This window comes from Branchiostoma lanceolatum, chromosome 18 (genome assembly GCF_035083965.1).
Source record: "Branchiostoma lanceolatum isolate klBraLanc5 chromosome 18, klBraLanc5.hap2, whole genome shotgun sequence".
NCBI classification, from domain to species: Eukaryota; Metazoa; Chordata; class Leptocardii; order Amphioxiformes; family Branchiostomatidae; genus Branchiostoma; species Branchiostoma lanceolatum.
The window spans coordinates 11,654,867-11,678,901 of NC_089739.1; the positions used below are offsets into that span (position 1 = coordinate 11,654,867).

The following is a 24,035-nucleotide window of genomic DNA, read 5'->3' on the forward strand; positions in this document are numbered from 1 at the left end:
GTTTAACGGCGCGGTCACATTCGTCGTGAGTCCTCGTGCGATTTTGACGTCGTAGAATTTTCAAATAATCTAAACACGGCGACAGAATTAACCGCCGGCAAGGATCTAAGACAAGCTTTTTTATTTACTTAACAAAACATCTGAAGTTTGCACGACATAAGCACGACCATCCCAAGAATGCTCGCAAATTGCGATCGTATACGACGACTGCAGGTACAACGTATATGACCAGGCCCTACGAGGAAAAGTACGGCGAAGTGAACGGAGTGAGAAAGGTATTTACCGGCGGTGGGGTGCGCTGTTCCCGCCCGACAGTCTCTCGTGCGGCCGGGGTGTTGCCTCCAGACAGAAACCGTCCCGAAAATGGCCAGCAGTCACTGAAAATAGTGTAGAAACAAAAATCAGTTCACTCCAATGTTCAATCTATCATTTTATATAAAGTAGATGGAAAGTAAAAATGAATACTTATTACAGTATACGATAAAGTACCCACTAGTCTCGTGCGCATCAAAAAGCATTGAGTATTCTACTAAATTCCCCAGGTGATCCTCCATTTTCTAATTTATTAAATTAAACAACTTCAGCCTATGCCTGAATACAATGTACCTGACAAGGCCTGACAAAAGTTAGGTTACACAAAGAATGTCAGGGGGGTTAAGAAAAACTTGCCTTGTTATGTGTTCCTTTATATCTTATTAACAACTGGCCTTCTTATTGTGCTTAACCCCCCTCATTCATGCCGAAAATATTCACGATGAAGGAAGAGAGTATACGTATAGGGAATACATGGGTAGGGTCTGCACGGGTTTAGTGAGTTACATATTATTTTACAAAACAAACCTTGTGTAATTCACCACAAGCGGAATTCTGTAAAAAGTCGGCTGGTTATGTATTCATTGATACATAATCTAGTGGAAAATAACACTCCCTTCAAGAATTTAGGACTCCTTTTTATTTGCTATATAAGTGAGAGAACCTTACCGGTGGATCAGGCGGCGGTGGTTGCTAGTCCTCATTTTTGCATCTTGTGTTCGCGGTTGGATCGGAAAATCACAAGTTGTCGTCTCTGCTCTCTCCTCAACAGTTTCTGAATTTGTTCTGAACATGCGTGAAAACCGCACTTCTTAACACTCTCGGTCCGTAGCCATGGCAACAGCCATATAGACGTCAATCATACTGCGTGCTACGTCGCTTACGTGGTGGGAAATTTTGGTATTCAATTTAGAAAATTCCTCATCACACCGACAGCACGTTTACAGAGCAGTTATTAACCAGGCGGCTCCCGGTACTTAGTTCTATGTTAATTCATCAGGGACAAGCATTGAAGAATTGACCTACAGTCGGGACACCCACAGAATATTGTGAGGACAAAATAGTGCACAGGACGAATGTTTCTGAATAAGGAGAAAACTTATGGTTGTCTTAAGCTTGTTATGATTGTCCTCGCCCCCACTTTTAAGCCCCTATCATGCATGCATAAACTTGCGAACACTCCAATATGCTCCAGACCATGGTTGGAAGTCTGTCGTGAGCAGGTTTGGCTGTGGTCGGGAGTTGCTCTGCTACTATATATAGTCGGATATGCACGCATACGTATATGCTCACTCACTCACTCACTCACTCACTCACTCACTCACTCACTCACTCACTCACTCACTCACTCATTCACTCACAATATCATTCATTCACTCACTCACTCACTCATTCACGCACTCACCCACTCAGTCACTCACTCTCACTCACTCACTCATTCTCACTCACTCACTCTCTCACTCACTCACTCACACTCGCTCACTCACTCACTCACTCACTCTCGCTCACTCACTCACTCACTCACTCACTCACTCACTCACTCACACACATTCATTCACTCACTCACCCATTCACTCGCTCACTCACTCACTCACTCACTCACTCACTCACCCACACACACATTCATTCGCTCACTCACTCACTCACTCACTCACTCACCCATTCATTCACTCACTCACTCACTCACTCACCCATTCACTCACTCACCCACTCACTCACTCACCCACCCACTCACTCACTCACTCACTCACTCACTCACTCACTCACTCACTCACTCATTCACTCACACTCACTCACTTAGTCACTCACTCACTCACTTACTCTAACTCACTCACTCACTTAGTAATCACTCACTCACTCACCCACCCACCCATCCACTCACTCACCCACTCACTCACTCTCATTCACTCACTCTCATTCACTCACTCATTCACACACGAACACACACGAACACGCGCGCACACACACACACACACACACACGCACGTACGCACGCACTCACGCAAACACTTGCAAACCCACACACATAAACGAACCCACATACACTGCGGAGTGCTTTAAATATGCAAACATTTAACGTTTTTATTTTCATCTCTTTCTCATATCTACATTTTTATTTCATCATGCTGATCCGTACTGGTTGCGCTAGGTAACATTTTATCTAATCACCACTATCACGAGTAGCTTCGGCAGGGTAACGTTTATCAGGTACTTTACCCCACCTGCACTACAAAAAAAGACATTCTTGTTTTTTCTTGTTTTTTCTTTGTTGAAGAAAAATTATCTTCCAGAAAGAAAATTATTCTGTGTGCAAGAATAAGAACGAATAAGGAAATGTCAGTGAGGACGTAACAAATATAAACTTTTTCTTAGAATATTTTTCTCTGACCAAGTTGTTTTTTCTCACACATATCGACTAGAAACCTCGAAATAAATTTTCTTGTTGTTATGATTCTTCTATGGCACAGAATTTTTATCTAAGATATATATAAATTCAGAGAAAAATATTCTAAGAAAAAGTTTATATTTGTTACGTCCTCACTGACATTTCCTTATTTCTTCTGTCCTCAAGAATAAATTTCTTACACTTAGAATGAGTTTCTTGCACTAAGATTGAGGTTCTTGAAATAGGAATACCTTTCTGTCCTCAAGAATGAATTTCTTACATCTAGAATGAGTTTCTTCCACTGAGAGCGAGGTTCTTGAAATAGGAATACCTTTCTGACCTCAAGAATGAATTTCTTACACCTAGAATGAGTTTCTTGCACTAAGAGTGAGGTTCTTGAAATAGGAATACCTTTTGGTCCTCAAGAATGAATTTCATACATCTAGAATGAGTTTCTTCCACTGAGAGCGAGGTTCTTGAAATAGGAATACCTTTCTGACCTCAAGAATGAATTTCTTACACCTAGAATGAGTTTCTTCCACTGAGAGTGAGGTTCTTGTAATAGGAATACCTTTCTGTCCTCAAGAATGAATTTCTTACACCTAGAATGAGTTTCTTGCAGTAAGAGTGAGGTTCTTGTTGTAGGAATACCTTTCTGTCCTCAAGTATAAATTCCTTAAACCTAGAAACAGTTTCTTGAACTAAGATGGGGGTCTTGAATCAAGAATACCATTTAATAAATCAATGATAATATAATGTAAACATGTTCCAATCATATTTATTATTACTGATCTAATTGTTTAATACACAGTTTTGGATTTTTCTTTCTAAAGTCCATTCTTAACCAAGGATTGCAAAGATTAACGAGTTTGCAATACAATTGTTTCGATTCACATTTGATGCTGTGATAAAAGCACATTTTCTCTGTGCTCATACAAATAACTAATTGTCCTTCTAAAACTGTCAGTTCTGCAGTGTTGTAGTTGTCCTTCTTATAATCAATGACTTGTAATTGTTGAAAGATTTTCCAAACTTGAGACGGGGGCATCTTCTTTGGTCCAACAGGTTTCCAAGTCTAGAAAAACACACAAAAACAGATGACGATGACTGTCATTTTCCTACATCGCCCCCCCTCCTCCTTATACATGCATGGGGATGGGGGCTTGTGCATTTGCTTGAAAATGTTATACTTATACTTTTTAACTACCTTGTAGGTATTACTGCACTTGACGTACATGTTCTGCAATTACTGGTTGGCTGTATCATGCAACCACAAACACAACAAAGGTTTCTAAGCCTAGAAAAATACACAAAGACTGAGTGACTGTCACTTTCCTATATCGCCCCCCTCCCCCATATACATGCATGGGGATGGGGGCCTGTGCATTTGCTTGAAAATGTTATACTTATACTTTTTAGTACCTTGTAGGTATTACTGCACTTAACGTACATATTCTGCAATTACTGGTTGGCATGCAACCACAAACACAACAAAGGTTTCTAAGCCTAGAAAAACACACAAAGACCTATAGTGACTGTCATTTCTTATATCGCCCCCCTCCCCCGTATACATGCACGGGGGAGGGGGGGCTTGTGCATTTGCTTGAAAATGATATACTTGATCTTTTTTAATACCTTTTAGGTATAACTGCACTAAACGTACATGTTCTGCAATTACTGGTTGGCTGTATCATGCAACCACAAACACAAAACTAAGAGTATCTACTTGGGAAATAAGTTATTTTCATGTAAGGCAGGCTATAACATACCTGGAGCATATCTGTTGATGGCGTTGGCCTGAGGAAGCATTTTGGAACTTAAAACAAGTCATCTACGTTGTGTAGTCCCACATGATACCAAAAAGTGTCCTCACGAAACTAGCCACATCTTTCCCTATTAATGTAAGATCTAAAGCGCACATCAGGCAAATGCAGCCGGAGCCCAAACTCAACAGTCCACATTCAAACTTTACAGCAAAGGATGATGGGAGTATTAAATTAGCATAATTTACTCTCTTCTTACAAGAAAAACAATAATTATCTTCTTGAACTTTACAATGTTAAGAAAATAAAGGAAATCATGCAAATTCAAACTTTCATTTTACTTTCCATCTTTAGATAACACAGAAAAGCAGGAATCATCTTTCTTTAACTTTGTGGAAAAGGAATTCAAACAGAAAAACACTTGGGAATTACTTTTTTTACAGTTTCTTGATTTTCTCATTTTTCTTAACTGTATTTGGTCAAGAAAATAACTGTATTTGGTCAAGAAAATCCTTACATCTTCTTAGACATTACTAAGAATTGCAAGAATCATATTTCTCAGACTTCCTAAATTAAGAAAACAAGAAATGTCGAGAATGTTTTCCTAGTGAAATGAAAGTCTAAAGAAAAATTCATGTATGGCAAGAATAAAAATCTTAAGAGTAGATTCTGTAAAATACTCCATTTGACCAAACAAGAAGCAAATATTGTGTGAAGAATAAGGAGGAAAGATTGACTAGAATTTCTAGAATATTCTTGCTGATAAAAAATCATACTAGAAATCCTCTCTTCACCTAAGAAAAACAAGAATAAAACTCTTAATGTAAGATTTAACATTCAAAGGTTTTGCGTAAGGTTTCTTGATTTTCTTGAAATTCTTTATGGAAGAAAATCTTTCTCTCAATAAGAAAAATCAAGAAAACAAGAAAAATAAGAAATAGCATTTTTGGTAGTGTGGTATTTCGGCACTACTCACCAAGCAGAGGAGGGGTTCCGGCTGGTTTTTGACGTGTTTTTAGGCGTTTTTGTCGGGCTTTCTACTTTGTCAGTTTTTTGTTGTCTCTATGATAGAGACCAAAAAAAATGGCAAAGTAGAAAGCCCGACAAAAACGCCTAAAAACACGTCAAAAACCAGCCGGAACCCCTCCTCTGCTTGGTGAGTAGTTTAGCACACGGCGTGCGCACAGAGCTTTCCTCCCAGACTATTACAGCTTCATTAAACTGAGGAATCTCAGACTGGCAGAAAGCACTTGGGAAAAGTATGCAAGTCTTGTATACAAGGAATTCACGAGTCAAACATCAAAGAAGTTAATCTTAGCAGGAAATGTTCCAAATCCCGCCCGCAAAGGTTGTTCTAAAGTGATTGTCTGAATTTCGGAGTGGTTGTTGTACACGGGTGTTAAATGGTGGCAATCAGGGTGAAATATTATCTTAGAAATAAAGTTCTCCAAAATACCTTAGACTAACGATATTAACGTGCTGTTCGACATTTTTGGGGTGTTGCTAGTAGGTTTAATTTTGTTTTTGGGGCGTTGCAAGTAGGTTTTATTTTCACCTTCGCTAAGAAGGTAAAATGTTCGTGTGTGTGTGTGCGTGTGTTGTCTATGTGTATGTGTTTGTCTGTCTGTAAACACGATAACTCGATGCCTGGGTGAATTGTCTTGATATTTGGGATTGGCGTAGGCCTTGAAGATTCAAAATTGTTTTGGCCCTAGCTGCTCGTGATGGTACTGCAGCGGAACTTCCAGTTTGGATGTTTCGTGTTTTGAGACACCTTTAGTTGAGATTTTCTTCTTCTAGTATAAATATAAAATTGTTGGAACGGATTGAAGAAGTGAATAATAAATGAAAATTAGCAGAACATTAAATTGGGTGTGTAGGAATATCTAATTCAGGTTTGAAAGAAAAATACAACGTTTGTAACTTGAAAACACTTTATTTTTGCTTAAGTAAGATGTGAAAACTGCTGACATCATACAAATAAAACACACAAAATCGTCCTTTCAAATATACAAGAGGACTCAACATAGAAGCACAAGATATGCCAAGGTGAACATTAAAAACTTACACCATGTTCTGCAACTTTTAACAAATACAATTTCTTGTCAACTCAGTGAGATAGTAGAATTCAGTGCATCATCTATGGTTATTTTGGCATATTAGGAATAACAATAAGGCACTTAATGTTTGGCTACCTCTTATGCTTTTGTATAGGTATAAATATACCGATATAACCATTTATACAAAATATACATGACAGAACAGTACTGAATATACGACTTGATACCTGCGTATCGTAAGGCACTTAAAAACACGAACTTTTCTATCAGTAGTTATGTCAACATTTGCATAATATTCATGCTTTTTTTCTTCAGACAAAATTGTTGTGCAAGTGGAAGAACTGTACAGTGGTTTCCTTACTCTGTCTTAAAAGCTTATTTCTACGTCAGTTTATTTCTTAAGACCAGTTCAAGAACTTGATAAACTCGAAGTAGTCGATCTGTCCGTCTTTGTTGTGGTCGCACTCTGCAATCAACTGGAGGAAAAAGAAAGAGGAACGTTTAAATTTTTTCATCAAACTTTAATTCATTGAGAGAAATATACAAACATGGGTGAAACATAATCCAATTCAGATGCAGTCTGACTTTAAAGTAAGATGAATAAACAAATGAATGGTTAGATGAAAGAATAAGTTTAAAGAACAGAAGTAGCTCCGTGTATTTGCCAACTACAAATAAGTCTAAATAATGCAAATAAAATCTGTCTGAGAAAAAAGGAAATTCGAACCAGAAGCATTTACAATTTTCTAAACCACTACGAAAAGTATGATGAATATTAGAGATAAAAATCCATGAATAAGAAAATACAGGGATCTGTAGAACAGACTAAATATTATGTCAAGAACTGAAAACATAAATATGCTCTGTAAAAAAATGGGCCAGTTGATTGTTATTATATCAGATACATGCAAATGAATAGAAAAATAAGAGGATCATCGGAAATAGAACATGGCGTACCGCGTCAAGTAGATCGTCGTCCACGGGAAGGTTGCAGCGCCGGCAGAGGTTGCGGACCTCGCTCTTGTCGATCTTCCCGGAGCGGTCCTTGTCGTACCAGAGGAAGGCTTCGCGCAGCGAGCTGTGGTTCATGTAGTTGTCCTTCTGCAGCTGGAAACGGACCTCCTGGACCAGAGCACTCAGGTCCCCACCCCTGGGGAACAACAACAAAGGTTAGTTATTGTCACCTTCTCTGCGAAGCTTTTTAAGTTTTAGGAGTGCTGGCGTTTAATTTGGGGAGCAAAGATTCATGATTTTCAACAAGGGCCAAGTAATCTCTTATAAATGCCAGTGGAGATCGGTTGGGAAACTATCCCCCCCGGCATTCGAAAACTAGGCCAAAAGTTTGCAAATCAACGCCCCCCCCCCCCCCAAAAAAAAACACAGTCAAACGAAGGCAATCCTAGAAGGTCTGTAAAGTAGGCTAGACATAATGTAGAATTCTGACTGCAAATATTCTGATTTTAAAAATCTTCATTCAGATTGACATTTGCAACTCATTTTTAATGTATGTTACTGTATTATTTCCCTCGTTTTTTTCTCATATTTCCAGCATTGGTAAGCAACGTGAAAGCATAAGCCGCATGAAGTCACCTAGTTTTTGGTAACTTTGACTTATTCTGTGACCATCACAGACTTAAGTTTAGAAATTATTCCAATGGATTCCTAATCATTGTGAAATAGTGTATCATCTATATAATATGATAATGATAAGAAATATTCGCTTACGTTCTCTGGACCTTGACGGGAGTGTTCTTCACGACGTCCTCTGTCTCCCGTCCGTGGCGAGCGCGGAAGGACTGGAGCGCCTGGCTCTGCGGCGGGAACGTGTCGGCATGAGCCTCCATGTACCGCAGCACATACTCATCCGCATCCGTGATCTGGAACCTGGGAGCACAAATATGCAAATGAGAAATATGCAAATGAGAAATATGCAAACAAAAAGTATGCAAAGCAAACAAGTGAAGCAAAAATTGTACCTCAATATACATTTTGCTTAATGTTCTTACTAAATAGATTTTGGTTAGTAAATTGGCTAAATAAACTTTGGAAACAAAGCAGAAAGCACTTTTTGGACCATCCCTCACCTGTGCTTGAAGACTACGATGATATTTCCGATGGCGAAGTCGGCTGGTGAGTAGAACTCGGGGTTTTCTGGGTCGCAGTCGGGCTTGGTGATGCGCGTGGCTTCGAGGAACTTCCCTCCGATTATGCCAGAGTTGCGTACGGGCGGCTCGTAGATGGAGACATGGTCGTCGGACAGACGGTACGAGATGATGAAGCGCCGGTTGTTGTCCTCGGGATGGACGGAGTCCTGGGACAAATCAAGGGACATCTTTTAATTATGTGCAATAGACACCATAAAGTTGTAGCCCTTAAGTTTCTAGAAAGTGGTAGATTGCCTTTTCAATCACTTTATCAATTTGAAAATTGCAACAGTGTTCGCCTTGCATACGGTTTAGGTAGTGAGTTTGATTCCTGGATGAGTAATACCATTTAAGACTTCAAAAATGGTACATACTGTTTTCTCTACTTATTATAAGTTATAGACACTTAAGCGTTTGGTAGTTAAGGTCTCATTCATGATTTTTTTCGCCCAATACCGGTAGGCTTTTATGCTATAATAAATGTTTTATATGGGCGCGTTCTTAATGAAGCTATAATAGAAAATGTGCCAATGTTATGCATTCTTTGTTGAGAACATTTACCCTAGATTATGTAAAAAAAATGCCAACCTTTTCACTATACACACATCTCTTTTTATAGCAATTACAAACTGCACTTAGCTACACCCCCAAAAAGGCACTTTCCAGCTGTAAGCGCATGACCACATCACCTACAATGCTCGGCTGTGCACGTCCGACCTCGCGCACGGCTGTCAAACTTTGCCTGCTAATTTCTTCAGTTACAAACAAGCTTTCATCAGTTTGACGGTACCCACTCGGAGTAATACAGGAATGAGACCCTAAACTTAGAGTGAACTCACCATGGTTGCCTCGAATCTGAGGATCTTGTGGTCGTTCTCCATCATCTTGATGTAGTCCTTCTTGGGCGGCTGTGGGATCAGCGACAGGCAGTTCTGCACGGAGTCCTCCATGGAACCGAAACCGTTGTACGGAGGGATCTCCTGTAAACCAACACAGTTTACACAGTCAGGGTTTGGATCTTGACTTTGTCTCTTAGAAAAGTTCTCTATCATATAGATGTTTTATTTGCGAGTTCTTGCCCGAGGGCTAATTGCAACATGAAACAATACATAGCAAGGGTATACTGTACACAGACAGTGCGGGTTAACAATGTTGACAAATGGCTATTCTTAAAGGACTACTACGGAATACATCTACCCTTTTTTGGGTTTGACTTCTTTTTTTTGAAGCAGTGGAAGACGAAGTGACCCACTTTTTTTGTAATGAGTGGGTTTTGAGAAGTTAATAGGGTTCTAGTTTTCTTTTCATGAAATGTTTGGAAATTGTGGTAAGTTTTGGTGGCTTCTTTAAAAAGATCTTTTCTTTCCTGATCATTGAAGGCCGTTTGAGATAAAGTGTATTTCGTCTTCCACCGCTTTTGACATACAGTAGTTACAAAATCTTTTCCCCACAGGTAACTTTTTGTACCGCCCTTTCTCAATTTCAAGAGGGTGGGCGCTTATTAATAACAATGGTCGGTGATTTTGAAAAGGAATTTCACCTTTAGTTTGACAATGGCCAGAAATAAATTTCATATCAAAGATTTCTTTCGGTCAAAATATGGATCGAGTGCTCAGAGGGGGACAGAATGGACCACCACAAGTTTGTTTGTTGTAGATATTATTAACTTCTATTTTTGGAGGTTTGATGCAACCAATTTAGAAATTTGGAACTTTTCGGGGGTTTTGAATCGCATCTTTGCAGTAATTTACAGTAATGAACAGTAAGGTACAGTAATTAACAGCCTGTACAGTAAGGTATAGTACAGTAAGTAATACATGATGTATACACCAATGAACAGTTCTTATAGTAATGTAATGTAATTAACAGTAATGTACAGTAAGATACAGTAATACAGCATGCATTTTGGACATTGAGCTTTTCCCTACTGCCTAACTCAGTAACCAATTGGGAATTGGGTGCCATGCAAACGGCTACTTCAGAGTGCTAAAGGTTAAAGGAGGTTGTAAGAATATATAAACTTTAGTAACATAAAAATGTTCCACCCACCATTTTGGGCAGTTCAGGGTGAGGCTGGTTGACGTCGACGGACCCCATGCCCCTGCCGAGACGGTGTGCGTAGTACGCACGAGTGAAGTCATCGCAGTCGTACAGGAGGAAGCGACGGCCGTAGACGTACACAGTCTTCCCGATGTCGAGGTCTGCCGGCTTGAACCAGTCCTTGATCTCGTGCTCCGAAAGCTCCATGACAACGGCGGGGAAGGACGCTAAAAACAGCGAAAACGATTTTTAGTTAAATTTCAGACAATGGCGTGATTTTCATATCTACCATTTTCTAAAGCACGATAACTGAAAATCTTGTCATTTCCAGATAAATTACAATTTTGAAAAAGATTGCTGGTTTATCATTAACAAGATTAAGTTCAGAATGTTACAGAGAAATCTTCATAGGTTTTTTCAATGGGAGCAAATTTGTCTAAAAGAAAACAAGCTGATGAAATTTTTGGCCCCCTTGCAGCTTCATTAAAACTGCAGAGTAGAAGCATTAACCACATAAACTGACATTGCAGCTTGTTGTAACCTTGACCTTTGACCCTATGACATTGAGAAGTAACTTACATTCAACGTTGTCCCTGTTCTTGGGCAGCTTGTGGCGACCAATCAGAACAGGGAAGGGGTCGCGCCCGCTGTTGGGTGTGCGGACCTCGCGGACCTCCACGGTATCGTCCACGAGGTAGTAGTGCAGGACGAACGGGCGCATCTCTCCGAACATCTGGTCACGGTCGTCCCAAACGCAGTAGAACCGCAAAACCTGAAAAGTGACAGAATCATAATTTGATTATGATGTAAGTCTTGACTTTTATTTACATGGAATCAAACTCTAAAGCATACACAATCAGTAATTCAAAATAAATTACCATTTTTTTAATAGATATTTTATTTTATTTTCTGCAATTTTTCACACAATGACTGCTCTGTCTCAAAAAGAAAAATGACTAGAATTTAAAAAGATGCCTTCTAACGATTGTTCAACTTGTTTAACTTTAAAGGGAAAAAGTAAGACACTGGAAAATAGATTGTTATTGAATTTAAAAAGATGCATTCTAACGATTGTTCAACTTGTTTAACTTTAAAGGGAAAAAGTAAGACACTGGAAAATAGATTGTTATTGAAATTGTTTATCAAACATACTGTGAATATTTTGTTACAAAAGTTTTGGTGAAGTTAAAACACCTGTTGCTCTGAATTTCTTCCTGGAAGGTATATGTATTACCATATTTGATTGGTCAAGTTTCCCATGTACAGATGTCAATCATGATTAGAGCTGTCCAATCTCATGGCAGCATTTTACATGATTGATAGCTGAAACATAAACTTCCAGTTCTACACACAAAAGTTTACAGGTGCAGATGTCAATCATGATTAGTGCTGTCTAATCACATGTCAGCATTCTAAATGATTGACAGCTTCAACATAAGCTTCTACACACCTTCCTGTCCATGGTGAGGAACTGCTTTAGTTTATCGAAGTCCGACGGCGTCTTGAACATCTGCAGGCGCGCCGACTCCACACGATGGTGGTTGTACGGGTCGGCGGGCATGCTGGACGGGCCGTTCAGCTCGATCCCCTCACTCTCAAGGTAGTCCTGCGTGAAGCGGTCGCAGTCCACGATGTGGAAGACCTTCCCGTAGAACGTGACGTTCATGGACATGTTCAGGTCCTTCCAGTGCCAGTGGCTCCCCTGGTCGTCCTTCGGGAGACGCTGGCGCTTGATCAGCTTACCCTGGGAAGGAGAGGAGTGTGGGTGTCAAGGAGCTCTGGGACAGAGATTACTCTGGTACCCTACACTTTCTAAAGCGACATTTTAACTTCCACTATCATTTTTTAAAAAGTTTTGAATAGGATTATCAGTCATCTAATAGTATTCTTTATTTCAGGTAGGAAAAACCCATAAAACAAAAGAATATAGGCCTAATATATACACCAGAGGACATACAAACATACATACAGAAAACCTTAGTGCACAGTAAGGTGTTGCAGAAAAAATTTTCTGTAGTATATTTAAGAAACGTTTCATATTTTCCACACTGGGAACGAACCAAAAATTTTGAATGTTCTCAAAATTTTGTTGCTCATATATGCAGTAGATTTTACTAGAAAGTTTACAACTTTTGGTTTTATTCCTGTAGATTTTTTCTCCAACTTTTCTCAGACAAGTAAAAAAATAGACCCTGAATTAGTGAATAATAACTGATAGCACATTTTGGGGGCTAACACTCTGTATTGAGGGGTATCTATCATTATCTTCTTTCAATCTAGATTTCTCAGCATACCCCCATCCCCCTGACACCTAATGTACAGTCCCTTACCTGTGGCATGCCAGAGTTCTCGACCACGGGTTCGACCACGGAGATACTGTCGTCCTCCAGGTAGTAGTAGATGTTGACGGGCCGGATACGGTAGTGCTCGTTTGGCGACTCATGAACGGTCTGCTTGTAGTACGCCTTGAACATCAGCACCTGGGACAGGGACAGACACGGGTTAGAGTCATCATTTTTGAATCTCAAGTTTTTTTCTCTTTTTTTATTGATTGGTTCGACATTTACAATTTTTCATGTTGTAACAGTGGTGTTCAAGCTTCACTTACTGCATGACCAGTCTAACTAGTCCGGGTCTTTTAGCCTAGTGGTTAGCGTACGTGGACTGTGCGCTGGCAGGCCCGGGTTTGATCCCCAGGAGCCAGAAGACTGTCCTACTCGCCTCTTTGTTTCAATGTTGTACATGAAAGGCCATGGCTGCCCAACTAGCGAATGGCTACTGTAATTCTTGATTTGTTAAGTGTAACTTAATTTGAGCTGATTTAACGGTCACTAGTCAACAGCTAAAATTTTATCATCGCTAATATTTGATCACTAATATTTGAGACTGTAAGTTTTGTCCCACCGTTAAAATTAAGTGCCGTGACCTACTTCATTTTTTTCCCAAACCGCTATATTTTCCTGCCCCTATATTAAAGTGATTCACAGTATTTCTTAGGGCTTAGACCTTGGTTTTTAGGCACTTAGGAAATGGTTTGAAAGTTCAGAAGGGTACTCAAAAGTTCTGTATTTGGAGTTGGTACTACAAATTGTTTGGTACCTAATTCCCTATTGGTTATAGAGTTAGGCAGCAGGTTGTAGTAGTAATAGTAGTAGTAGTAGTAGTAGTAGAAGTAGTAGTCAGTTAGGCAGCAGGGAGAAGGTTAAATCCTAGACCTGTGTCTCAACTCAAACACAACACTTAACAGTCCCTACTTCTACCAACAACGGTACACATCATTGAGTTGCAAGCTCCGACGGCCTGGCAAGGACTAGAACTCATGACTGTGCAGTCCTGAAGTGGCATTGGCAACCACTAGACATTTTTTTGGTTCAGTAAACCTATATACACTGTACAAAACATCCTATATTAACTGAGGTTGGTACAAGTTTTCGTTTTTCATTTCCGAAAGAAGTCCCTACTGGAAACAGACAACTATCATATGCTTAGATATAGACAGAAAAGCATCCTAAGAGGACCAACTGTATCTAAAGTCAACTCCCAAATTCTACCAGGTAACCTAAGATGTTTTAGTCTTCTTAAGAATGTCTTGCACACCTGGATATCTGAAGTGGGCGTACCTTTAAGGATTTCTGATACTGCATTTTAGTAGATTTCTTTAGATTAATTCTTTTCTCACTATGGCAGTCTTAGAATCCTTTTTTATTGCATTTAAAGAATATTACAGTAATAGGAATACAAAGGAAAAACATAATATAGAAGATCTAAAGACAAAAAAACTAAATAATGATCCATGTATTCTAACAGTTTGCAAACGAATTTTCCTAATTAACAAGTCTTAGGTCTTAGGATTCTTGGTGAAATTGTGAGAGTCGTTGTTAACAAACAAATAAGATTAATCGAAAATACTTTAAAAACTAAGTTAACTAACACAATGAAATGTTAATTTCACCTTTTTGTCGAAGGCCTTGTGCGCAGGAATGAAGTCCTCTGGTGGTTGCGGCCTCGCTTGTCCGTATGTCAGCGTAGGCTTCTCATTGGCCAGTTTGTCCAGCTCGGCCTCGGACAGCTGGTTGACCTTGAGGCGCTCTCCCCCGATCCCGACGGTCGGATACGCGGCGGGGACGGAGTAGCCATTTTTGTAGTTCAGGGAGTGGCACAAGTGGAACTTGTTTTTCTGTAAATACAGGAAAATGTGTATCATTTAATAGTAAGTATAAATCTTAAAATGCATGAAATATGTTGTAGACATATTTCTAATCTATTATGCTTATGTCTAGTAAAGAAGCTAAACATATATATTGAATTATCATTAATAGTAAGTACAAATCTAGAAATGCAAAAAATATGTTATGGACATATTTCTGACATTTTTAATTTTCTGTCTGGTTAGGAGTTAACATATAAATGTACATTGTAGAATAGTCATTTTACCCTCTACAGAAAATGTTTTGGATAGAAATAGAATTTCAACTTCTTTCTTTTTGCTCTGAATTTTGTAGAGACATGCATAACTGAAAATCACAACTAAACATTGGGGTTCGTGAAAAATGCCATTTTCAGTAGAAATTGAAAAATGATTTTTCTTTTGACCTAATCTTTGAAATGGTTAGTAGTACTACTGTATTAGAATTTAATAAAGAAAACAGTTGTTGTGTGTGATTAGTTGCAACGCCTGACTGTAAGATTTTTATAAAGTTTTTAACTTGTTATGGTTACTGTTTGTAGCACTGGGATACACCCCCCCCATCCTCAATTTTTAGTTGCACAAAACTTGGTTGAAAATATTGTCGAAAATTGGCCATAAAACCATCAAAAAGGAAAAAATAATCTGTCTATTCAAAGGCACAAATATATCCCTGGCAACACCATATCAAGTTGCCCCAAGAAGCCAGCTGCAAACTGCTTAAATGTTCTCGAAAATCTCTTAAAGGTCCTTAGCCAGAAACCTTTGGAACCGATGAAAAAATTATGTGGTTCGAATCGTTTAGCGGTTTAAAAAACACACAAAACACTTACCGTAGGGTCAGTGAAGCTATTTCCTGGCAGAAAAGGCAGCGAAGCCATTCTAAAATGTATTTCTGGGTTCTTTAGCTATGAAAACGGGAGGTCTCGACGAAAGAGATCCTTGGAAATGAATGGAAACACAAGTAAACGTGTATGTTTTATTTGTGCTTGGCGTCGGCTGCTGTCATGGCGATACGCCCAAACAACTCATTTGCATATCCAGCTCTCGCGGGAGTAAGCGAGAGGTTAAGAAGCGACGCGTAACGGATGTGATCATTATTGCAGATGATTTCTGTGATGGCTTGCAATGATAACAACAGTCACTAGAGGTCATACCTGTACTGTATCTGAATGTATGTCAACATTTTGTGGATGGAAATGGTGGAAAGATGCGGGCTACATTTTCGTTTAAGAAAACGCGTTCTGCAATCTTCGAACAATTGGTTGAAAGTTCAAATGATATTGCTTGTCAATTTGCCGGAAGTTGAATTTTTTTCCTCCATTTTTCATTGGGAAAACCAGAAAACCATGTATCAATCTAGCTAATCAATTAGTAACGCAGCATTGTATTTGCACAGCAAAGGTCGACGCAAAACGAAACTGTCAAAAAATGATTGAGTATTGAACTTTTTAACTGCAGTACTTCTTTTGACGCTAGGAACCACTTTTACCGGCATGCCCAATTGAATCACTGCAAGCCTATCTGCGAGAAAAAAAAATCCTTTATTTATAGTTTTCTCCTCCTCACGTTACTTCGAACTTGGGGGAGTAAAACTCGGAAATTCACAAATTGCACAAACTTTTGAGTATAACCTCCTCGGTTTGCGTTCCTGCCAGGCAGAGACTAAAGGGCGCAGGGCCTGTGAGTTAAGCATTTTACACGGGATCGGAGAGAGTTTATTGTTGCTACTTATGTTAACCACTAACTAAACATTGAAATGGTTTTTTTGCACATATTACAAACGTTGCAAGCAACGGAACTATGAAATTTCCGCTTTGATCTAGCTGATCAATGAATCTGGCTGACTGTTTTTTTGCCTCCTAAAGACTGACTTCGAGAGATTAAAAAAATGTGAGATCTTACCTTAGTAAACAACCTACCGATGTGCACTTACGAAGAATAGTTAGAGTTGTTCTAAACTGATTGATTTTTCTACTTTCATGGCATTTCGCCCAACAAGTTATAAAACATGTGAATCGGTGACATCAGGTTATGTTTTTTAAATCTTTTGATTAACGCTATTGGTTAAAGAGATACATGCAAAAATGTTCGCGGGGATTTGATTTCGCAGTAGGGAGAAAATGGAATGTTCGCGGTGGTTTTGAATATTAACGCTAAAGTCACACAATAGAAGGGCTTTTCGCGGTGGTCAGTTTAACTTCGCGGTAAAGCGTTCACCGCGAAAACCGCGAACATAAAACCACTGCGAACATTTCTGCATTTACTGTGTTTGTTTATTACAGTATCTCTCGTTAACCTCCCTGATTTAAGTGAGCCCTTTCAAGTAATTATTCTTGGTAAATTTAATGACGCGAAACTTCAAAGCAATGGTAAAGTTTAGAGCAAAAAAGGCTGTAATGATTTAAACTCCCCCCGACCAATTCAGACGTAGACATAAACCAGTTTAAACTGGTTATCAATCATATCAAACAAACATCGTCATATAAGTTATAACGGCTTACGTGCAGCTAGAAACATTCTTATATAGCCATTAAAACTACTTCATAGAAAAAACGTTGGCTTCGGCATTAACTGGACTAAAAAACAGATATTCTCAAAAATGATTCAGTTTTAAATTGTAAACCGTAAAATGGGTGAATATTATACTAAGATTATATAGGCCATTCGGCCTTTCATTGTTGACATACCCTTTTCCGTTGAAATACAAACGTGTAAAATCCATGCTAAATTACTTTCTAATCATAGATAATGTTGATTTAATCTTGATTTATCTTTTTTCGCAGTAAAATTAATGATTTGTAATAATAATTATTTTTTCAAGCTACAAAACTAAAATTTGACTTCGCCTCGCAAATCCCAGGGGATGACGTCATACCCACAGGCGCTCGGCACATGGCACCCACAATGCCCTGCGCTAGCAAGATGTCCGACGCGATGAACTAAAGAAGGAACGAAGAGAGGCTGCCATCCTGTGCCATCACGGTACGTAAACAAAACAATAACAATAATCATCTCGATATTATGAAATATGAATATCTAAGCTACAGTCTGATGTATATATTGTGTCGTAACGCCGTGCGTACATCGCGTAACACGCGCTTGTTTAGAGGGAAGGTTGTAGTTGTTGTCGAGTAATGCATATTTATTTTTTTCAAAGAATGGCCTCCTTTTCTGTTCATGGAGCTGAAAGTTGTCTTCTTTTTTGTCCGTAGATAGCGTGGAATGAGTATTCCATGTGTCCTCGGCATGCATGAAGGCGCTTGGGAAAGCATACACGCGTCGAAGGGCCAACAGGGAAGTGTGAGCGCCATGAATCCAGGAGGGCACGGGACGGGGTCAGCTCAGGGCGGCGGTGCGGGAGGGCCTGGCGGCGGCGGGCCGACCAACCTCCCCAGTCGGTCCCAGGACGACGCTATGGTGGGCTACTTCTTCCAGAGGCAGCCGGGAGAGCTAGACGGCGCCGGCGGAGGCTACAGAAAGCCCCGCTGGGCTATCGGAGACGATGGTATCGGAGACCAGGTACGTCTAAACCTGTTTTTCCAACCAAAAAAATAAAAAAAATGGCCGTTTTTGTTTGGTACATACTCGCGCGCCCACCCCACCCTAAAATATTACAAACGCCCTTCCTTACAAATAAAACACTAAAACAAACTCTTTTTTTTCCTTTTAGATGAGAATGACACACATGAACAGCGAGTTTGAGGCGCTAAGTTTAGAAGGAGCAAGAGACATGAGTGAGGTAAGAAAGGAAATTATTCTATTTTCTTTGTCACAATTTTTCTTTGTTACATTTTTGTACTACACAACAAGCCGCTACACTGTTTCAAATGTCGCTGCGCCGTAAGGGATTTTTCTTTTCTTATATTTCTTTTATGCAAATTTTGACATTGTTTTTGAAATGTTAGCCATTGTTTTGGCCAGACGCTTTTGTTTGTATGAAGTGACGTGATTCTTTTTCTGTTGTTGAATGCCTCATGCATAATTACAAGTGTTCAGCTTTGTTATTGTAGTTTAATTAGCATAGAAAACATTGGGGTTAGAAAATACTTTTTAAAGGTAAAATATGTAAGAAAAACTATCGAAAAAATGTATTGCAGATATTTGAAATGGAATATTACATAAGAAGTAGTTTAAAGTGCGCTGTGATGACAGAATATTAGTTATCAAATCTGTATAAATATGCAGATTGTTATGATATCACTAGTGTTATACCACATGTTATGGTGGGATATAAGTGATAACATACTTATGAGCATTGTTATATGGTCTGGTTTGAGATTATGTTTTTTTAAACTGGTACTTTTGATTATTTTGAGAATATTCCTAATTATTTTAGGAGTATTTGGTACACTTTTCCTTCTAGTGTTTTATTTCAAAAAGGATAAATGCAAACCCCCAAAATTTATCATTTTTCATAACTTAGAGTTAAAGCATTTTCATTACATTTTTAAACCAAGGTTTGTGAAACTGAAATCACAGCTTTCAGTTTCATGGTATAGTTTTAAGTTCCGTCAAACAATTTTATAAAACATTATAAACCCTAAACCAGCCGGAAAAGGCTATGTTATAGTACATGTTGTAATCCTAGTATCAAAAGGTCAGTTGAATTGTGACTTGTTGCACGTTGTAACTATTGTCACACGTGTTCGGAGTCAGATTTATCAACCTGTGCTTGTACGAGGATTTTGAAGCTTAGCATGTTTCATATGTCCTTTTTGTACCAAAGATCTTATGCGGATTTGCATACAGTCGGCATAATGTCATAACAATCGTGTTTATCCGTCTGTGATGATGCGATATTGATAAAAGTGTTTTTGATTTGAATACGGTATTTCAAAGCTTTTCTGCACCGTGTACATCAGTTTTTCATGTCAGTGATTTTACATGGGAAAAGAAGGATGTTTTCTTTGGACAGATTGCAATACTCCCTTTAGTAGAAATTGAGTTTTTACCTTCGCCAAGAAGTTAATGTTTTCAAGAAGGTTTGCAATAGCAAAGTTGTAAATTTGTTTCAGTGTGCAACTCTTGTATTTCACAGCAGAGTGAAAATCTAGATTTCGATGCGTCTTAGCACGCAAAGTGATAATATCCATGGCAACACACAATGCAAGATAAAGCATATGTTCGCGACATGAAAAATGCAAACACAAAACCACAGCAAATATTTTAAGATTTACAATATGTTCAAAATTTGCTGGTTACTCACAATTTCACCAAAAAATCGGCGAACCTTTTTGTTGGCTGTGTCCATTTTTTTAGTGTAATGTTTGAGTATGTCTTACAATTTAAAGCCAAATTTTTGTTCTGGTAATACTGTACAGACTCACACAGCTTACATGTCAATGACGGTGGTATCAGGGTGTAACAAAAGTCCCTTTATACTTACCCTATATCCTGACCACTTCTGTCAATGGTTTGACATTTAGAACACCATTTGTAGGTACAGTTTCATGTTTGATACCCCCCTTAGGGATTTTAGCAATCATTTTGACCAGAAAACATGTAGCTTTTCCTCAGGCTCTCCTACCAAAATCATGAATGTACCTCAAAGAAATGAAGTGCATATCGTCAAAATTTGCACAGATTTTGAAAAAAAAAGGTATTCATATTTTACAGTAGTGTGAATGTTGAAAATTTCTCAGTGGTTTTATGTTCATGGTTTTCGCAGTGAGGTCTAACCACGAACTCATCACAAATTCAGTTGCGTTACTTACCTTGTTGCAACCGCTAACAATAAACGGCAAAAGCACATCCTACCAAGGCCTTACATCAATGTACCGTAGCATATTCCTAAAGCAAAGCATTCAAGGTTTTGATACGCAAATTCTTTGACATTCCCTATGGCATTACAAGTTGTAAATCTTGACAGTATTACCCAATTCTTTTCTGTACTCGAGTTTGTCAATAGTCTTTTGTGGGATAATTCTCCAGTCTATAAAAGTGTAGATAGCGATCTGAATGGTCTATCACTAGTACTTTATATTTCAGCATCTGCGCTTTCTAGTTAATGTCAGAATACTTTCTGCCTCTAGAAAATTGCAGAGCTGTGAAGTTGAAAATTTAATTTTTCGAATATCAAGCACATACATAAAGCGCTACATTTAAACTGGATGTAACATAGTGTTTCGCTCGCACTGTTTGAAACAACATGCTCCCTCAATATTGTGAATTTTTGTATTTGGATGATTGTTTTGTTTTGTTAAATATTTGATTGAGAAAATCTGTCTTAGATTTCAAATTGCTTTTTTTTCACTTCCGAATAGTAATAGCCATAAACAACATTAGATTCTAGTACTGGTTATTGAATAGCAAAAAGATTTCAAGAACTGAATTTAAATAGTAAAAAGATGAAAATAATTTTTGTGTGGGTAGAGGCACATAGAGTGGCTACAGTGCAGGTGTCTTTGATTTTTCTGTATCAAGATTTCAAGCATTTTTTTATTCCTTTATTAAGGATTATATTAAAGCTTGCTTCCAACAGTTTGTGTTAATGGAAATAGATTACACATGAAGGTTCGATTATGATAGCTTTTACATTCATAGTTCCTCAGTATCGTTGTACGTAAATGTTTAACTTACAAATGGTGGATTATTTTGAGGAAGATCATTTGACAAACACAAAACAGTGTTTAACTTGGCGTAGTGACAACCCTAAGCCATAACCCCCACACTATTGTCAGGATTATCTAATTCCCAGGTCCTATATCTGTGAAACAAATTAGATTTATCCCACTGTCAACAGACGAACCAGATGTGAACTGCCATGTTTAACACTTCTTTATATAACTTCAAATGAAATAATCGGAAATAGACCTTCAAAGCAAGGTTAGGGTTGTCTAGTTGTGTAGGTTAGAGATTTGAATTTTGATTATAACGTCAAAAGAAATAAGAATATTTGTAGTTATGAAAACTTGCTGCCCAGTGTGCCTATAGGCATAGGAGGACCTAAGTTCTAAGGTAAGATTTGTAGTTATTACTGAATTGATATGGCAAAATGTAATACTATAGTATTGGATTATATTATCTTGTTGAATATGTACATTTTGTTCTATAGAAATACTGTTAATTCACTTATTTTTGTAAGCACTTAATTTCGTAGTAGAACCGAAAAGGAGTTTTTTGTAGTAGTGATCTAGTAGGCATGTCGAACCTCCGCGTTTCTCCATTAGAACGCGGCAGCGCGCGAGGCAGTAAATGTCTTTTAAAAAATCGTAAAAATCAACCGTTAGTATTTTGCCAATGAAAATCGTTGTCAATAATCTATCGAAGGTTTGCTATCACACTATGATCTTTTTAGATGAAAATATCCATCGAACAAGGAGCTAAAAATCATCTAAGTTGGCGATGCAGCCGAAAAACCGCCCCGTTCTGACGCCGCGAACGCGGCACGCGATTTTGAGGCCCGCCCGGCGGAGTCCCATTTTCAACTCAAAAGCCACAAGCCGGTGTAGCACGGAGAACTCTAGGAATGGTTTCAGGTGAAAGGGCAGAGATCAAGGTTCACGCCAGTGGTGGGACAAAACTTCTACGTCATTCTAGGCGGGAGATATGGAAGAAACGGGAGAAACCTCCAGAAGTAAGTGGACATTTTTGCTATTTTTCTTGAACTTAGCAACTTTGTCCCTATACTGTCGCAAATATAGATATATTGTGGTCATCATGGTGTAGTTTTTGTTTCTATTCAGGCGAGTTTGGCTTGTGGGTTTAGCGATACATTTTGAGAGTTTTTTTCGACAGCCCGAAAAATGGCGTGCGCTGTGTGCGCATACGTGACGGGGGAGGGGGGCGTGAGATCGCGCACTTTGTATGTGCTCGAAATTGAACTTATTGTCATAAATCCTGCGCTATTTAACCGTAGAATGGTCATATATTTTATGCTGAATGTAATATACCTTTCATATCCGATGAAATAGCATACTTTGGACGCAACAAACAATTTTCCACTGTCGTAATTATGTTGTGTATAATTACACTAAGCGTTACGATCATACAGTCCGAATTTGTCACACAGTTGTATGATCTTCATTCAGATGTCCTTTCTTGATTTTCCAGTGGATACAAAGGTGGCATATCTGGTACAGCTATGCAGAGAACTTGGGCTGCCTTCAAGCAAACTTGAACAAGTTGAAGATTACACAAACATCAGATCAAGTGTTTGGTGACGAGAATTCAATTTCCTTCTTCAAATTTTCAAAGGGAGAAGCTACTTCAGGAGAATAACTTGAACACTAAATCAATTACTGATACTGTACTAGTCAGAAAGTAAGTTGTAAGTCTGTTGTACTGTAGGTAACTTATTATCTGTACCAATCAGAGATCTTATTAGAATGGGTAACATAGGTATTGATACTTATAATCAGCACAATACTATTATCATTCTGATTGATCATGATGTTAATTAGGATATTTAACTAATTAAGCATTGGAATATTAAATTTTTTAAAGTATAGACATTGTTAGGAACTTGTTTCAGCAAGCTCACAACATCAGTGAGTTCATGTAGCAGCCAATATCAGTATCAATAACAATGTATGCCTTTTACTATATATGCCTCATTAGTTTATTGCCAATTAACACATCTTCATATAGATCTATTAATGCTCCTGTTGTAAAAATCCCTGTACTTTAGTCAACATGTAATGTAGGTTAACAGTTGAAAGTTGTTTTAAGGAATAGGTAGTACAAATAGGGATAAGTAAAGCAACTTTTTGTACATGTGTATTTGAGGATCAGTTTAGTTCATCCTCTGTTGAGGATAATTACCCTCATTTGCATATCTTGCAATTAGCGAAGACTGCAAAAATACATTATTCTCATAATGATCTGTTCAACAACAGGATAGTCGGAACATGTAGTTCCTTCTTCAGTTTTCAGCATGTTTAGAAATGTATGTTAATTGATTGGCACTATTGTGGATGAATAAATTAGTTAGGGTTAATTAGGGCTAATTAAGATAAGATACTGAATATAGGTCAAAAATAAAACATGACAGTCTGTCCAGTTACATTATCTTTAAATGCTGAAAATTTGAACAATATTGGTCAAAGTGTTTCACAGTTACATTAAAACGTATGTAAATAACTGTGGACTTGTGGTCATTTCTGGTGCCATGTTGAGGTCAATCATTCCCATAGGGCCAGT

General features: G+C 38.4%; 2 protein-coding genes and 2 long non-coding RNA genes across 11 annotated transcripts in view; 2 read left to right on the forward strand and 2 right to left on the reverse strand.

Moving 5' to 3' along the window:
- Window positions 1-3,413: 3,413 nt before the first annotated feature.
- On the reverse strand, window positions 3,414-5,413 carry LOC136424790 (uncharacterized). Its single transcript, XR_010753925.1, has 2 exons — window positions 4,468-5,413; window positions 3,414-3,773 (listed from the first exon to the last, which is right to left on the reverse strand). It is a non-coding gene; the product is annotated as an uncharacterized lncRNA (long non-coding RNA).
- Window positions 5,414-6,377: 964 nt separating this feature from the next.
- On the reverse strand, window positions 6,378-15,923 carry LOC136424743 (EF-hand domain-containing protein 1-like). Its single transcript, XM_066413378.1, has 11 exons — window positions 15,725-15,923; window positions 14,658-14,882; window positions 13,036-13,185; window positions 12,156-12,449; window positions 11,285-11,477; window positions 10,715-10,932; window positions 9,505-9,645; window positions 8,606-8,832; window positions 8,247-8,405; window positions 7,479-7,671; window positions 6,378-6,997 (listed from the first exon to the last, which is right to left on the reverse strand). Exons 1-11 carry the CDS (start codon window positions 15,770-15,772, stop codon window positions 6,920-6,922), a joined length of 1,926 nt encoding a protein of 641 aa, XP_066269475.1. The 5' UTR covers window positions 15,773-15,923; the 3' UTR covers window positions 6,378-6,919.
- Window positions 15,924-17,757: 1,834 nt separating this feature from the next.
- Window positions 17,758-24,035, forward strand: part of LOC136424739 (pumilio homolog 2-like) — a 30,862-nt gene continuing 24,584 nt past the window's right edge. For 7 of the 8 annotated variants that reach the window (XM_066413367.1, XM_066413374.1, XM_066413371.1 and 4 more), the window contains exons 1-3: window positions 17,758-17,876; window positions 18,107-18,413; window positions 18,565-18,633. In XM_066413367.1, coding sequence (XP_066269464.1) covers window positions 18,117-18,413; window positions 18,565-18,633 — 366 coding nt within the window. In that variant the 5' untranslated portion in view covers window positions 17,758-17,876; window positions 18,107-18,116. The remainder of the gene's footprint in view (window positions 17,877-18,106; window positions 18,414-18,564; window positions 18,634-24,035) is intronic. The other variant, XM_066413368.1, reaches the window with a different exon arrangement.
- LOC136424789 (uncharacterized) lies at window positions 22,159-23,975 on the forward strand. The gene is made up of 2 exons (XR_010753924.1): window positions 22,159-22,470; window positions 22,947-23,975. It is a non-coding gene; the product is annotated as an uncharacterized lncRNA (long non-coding RNA).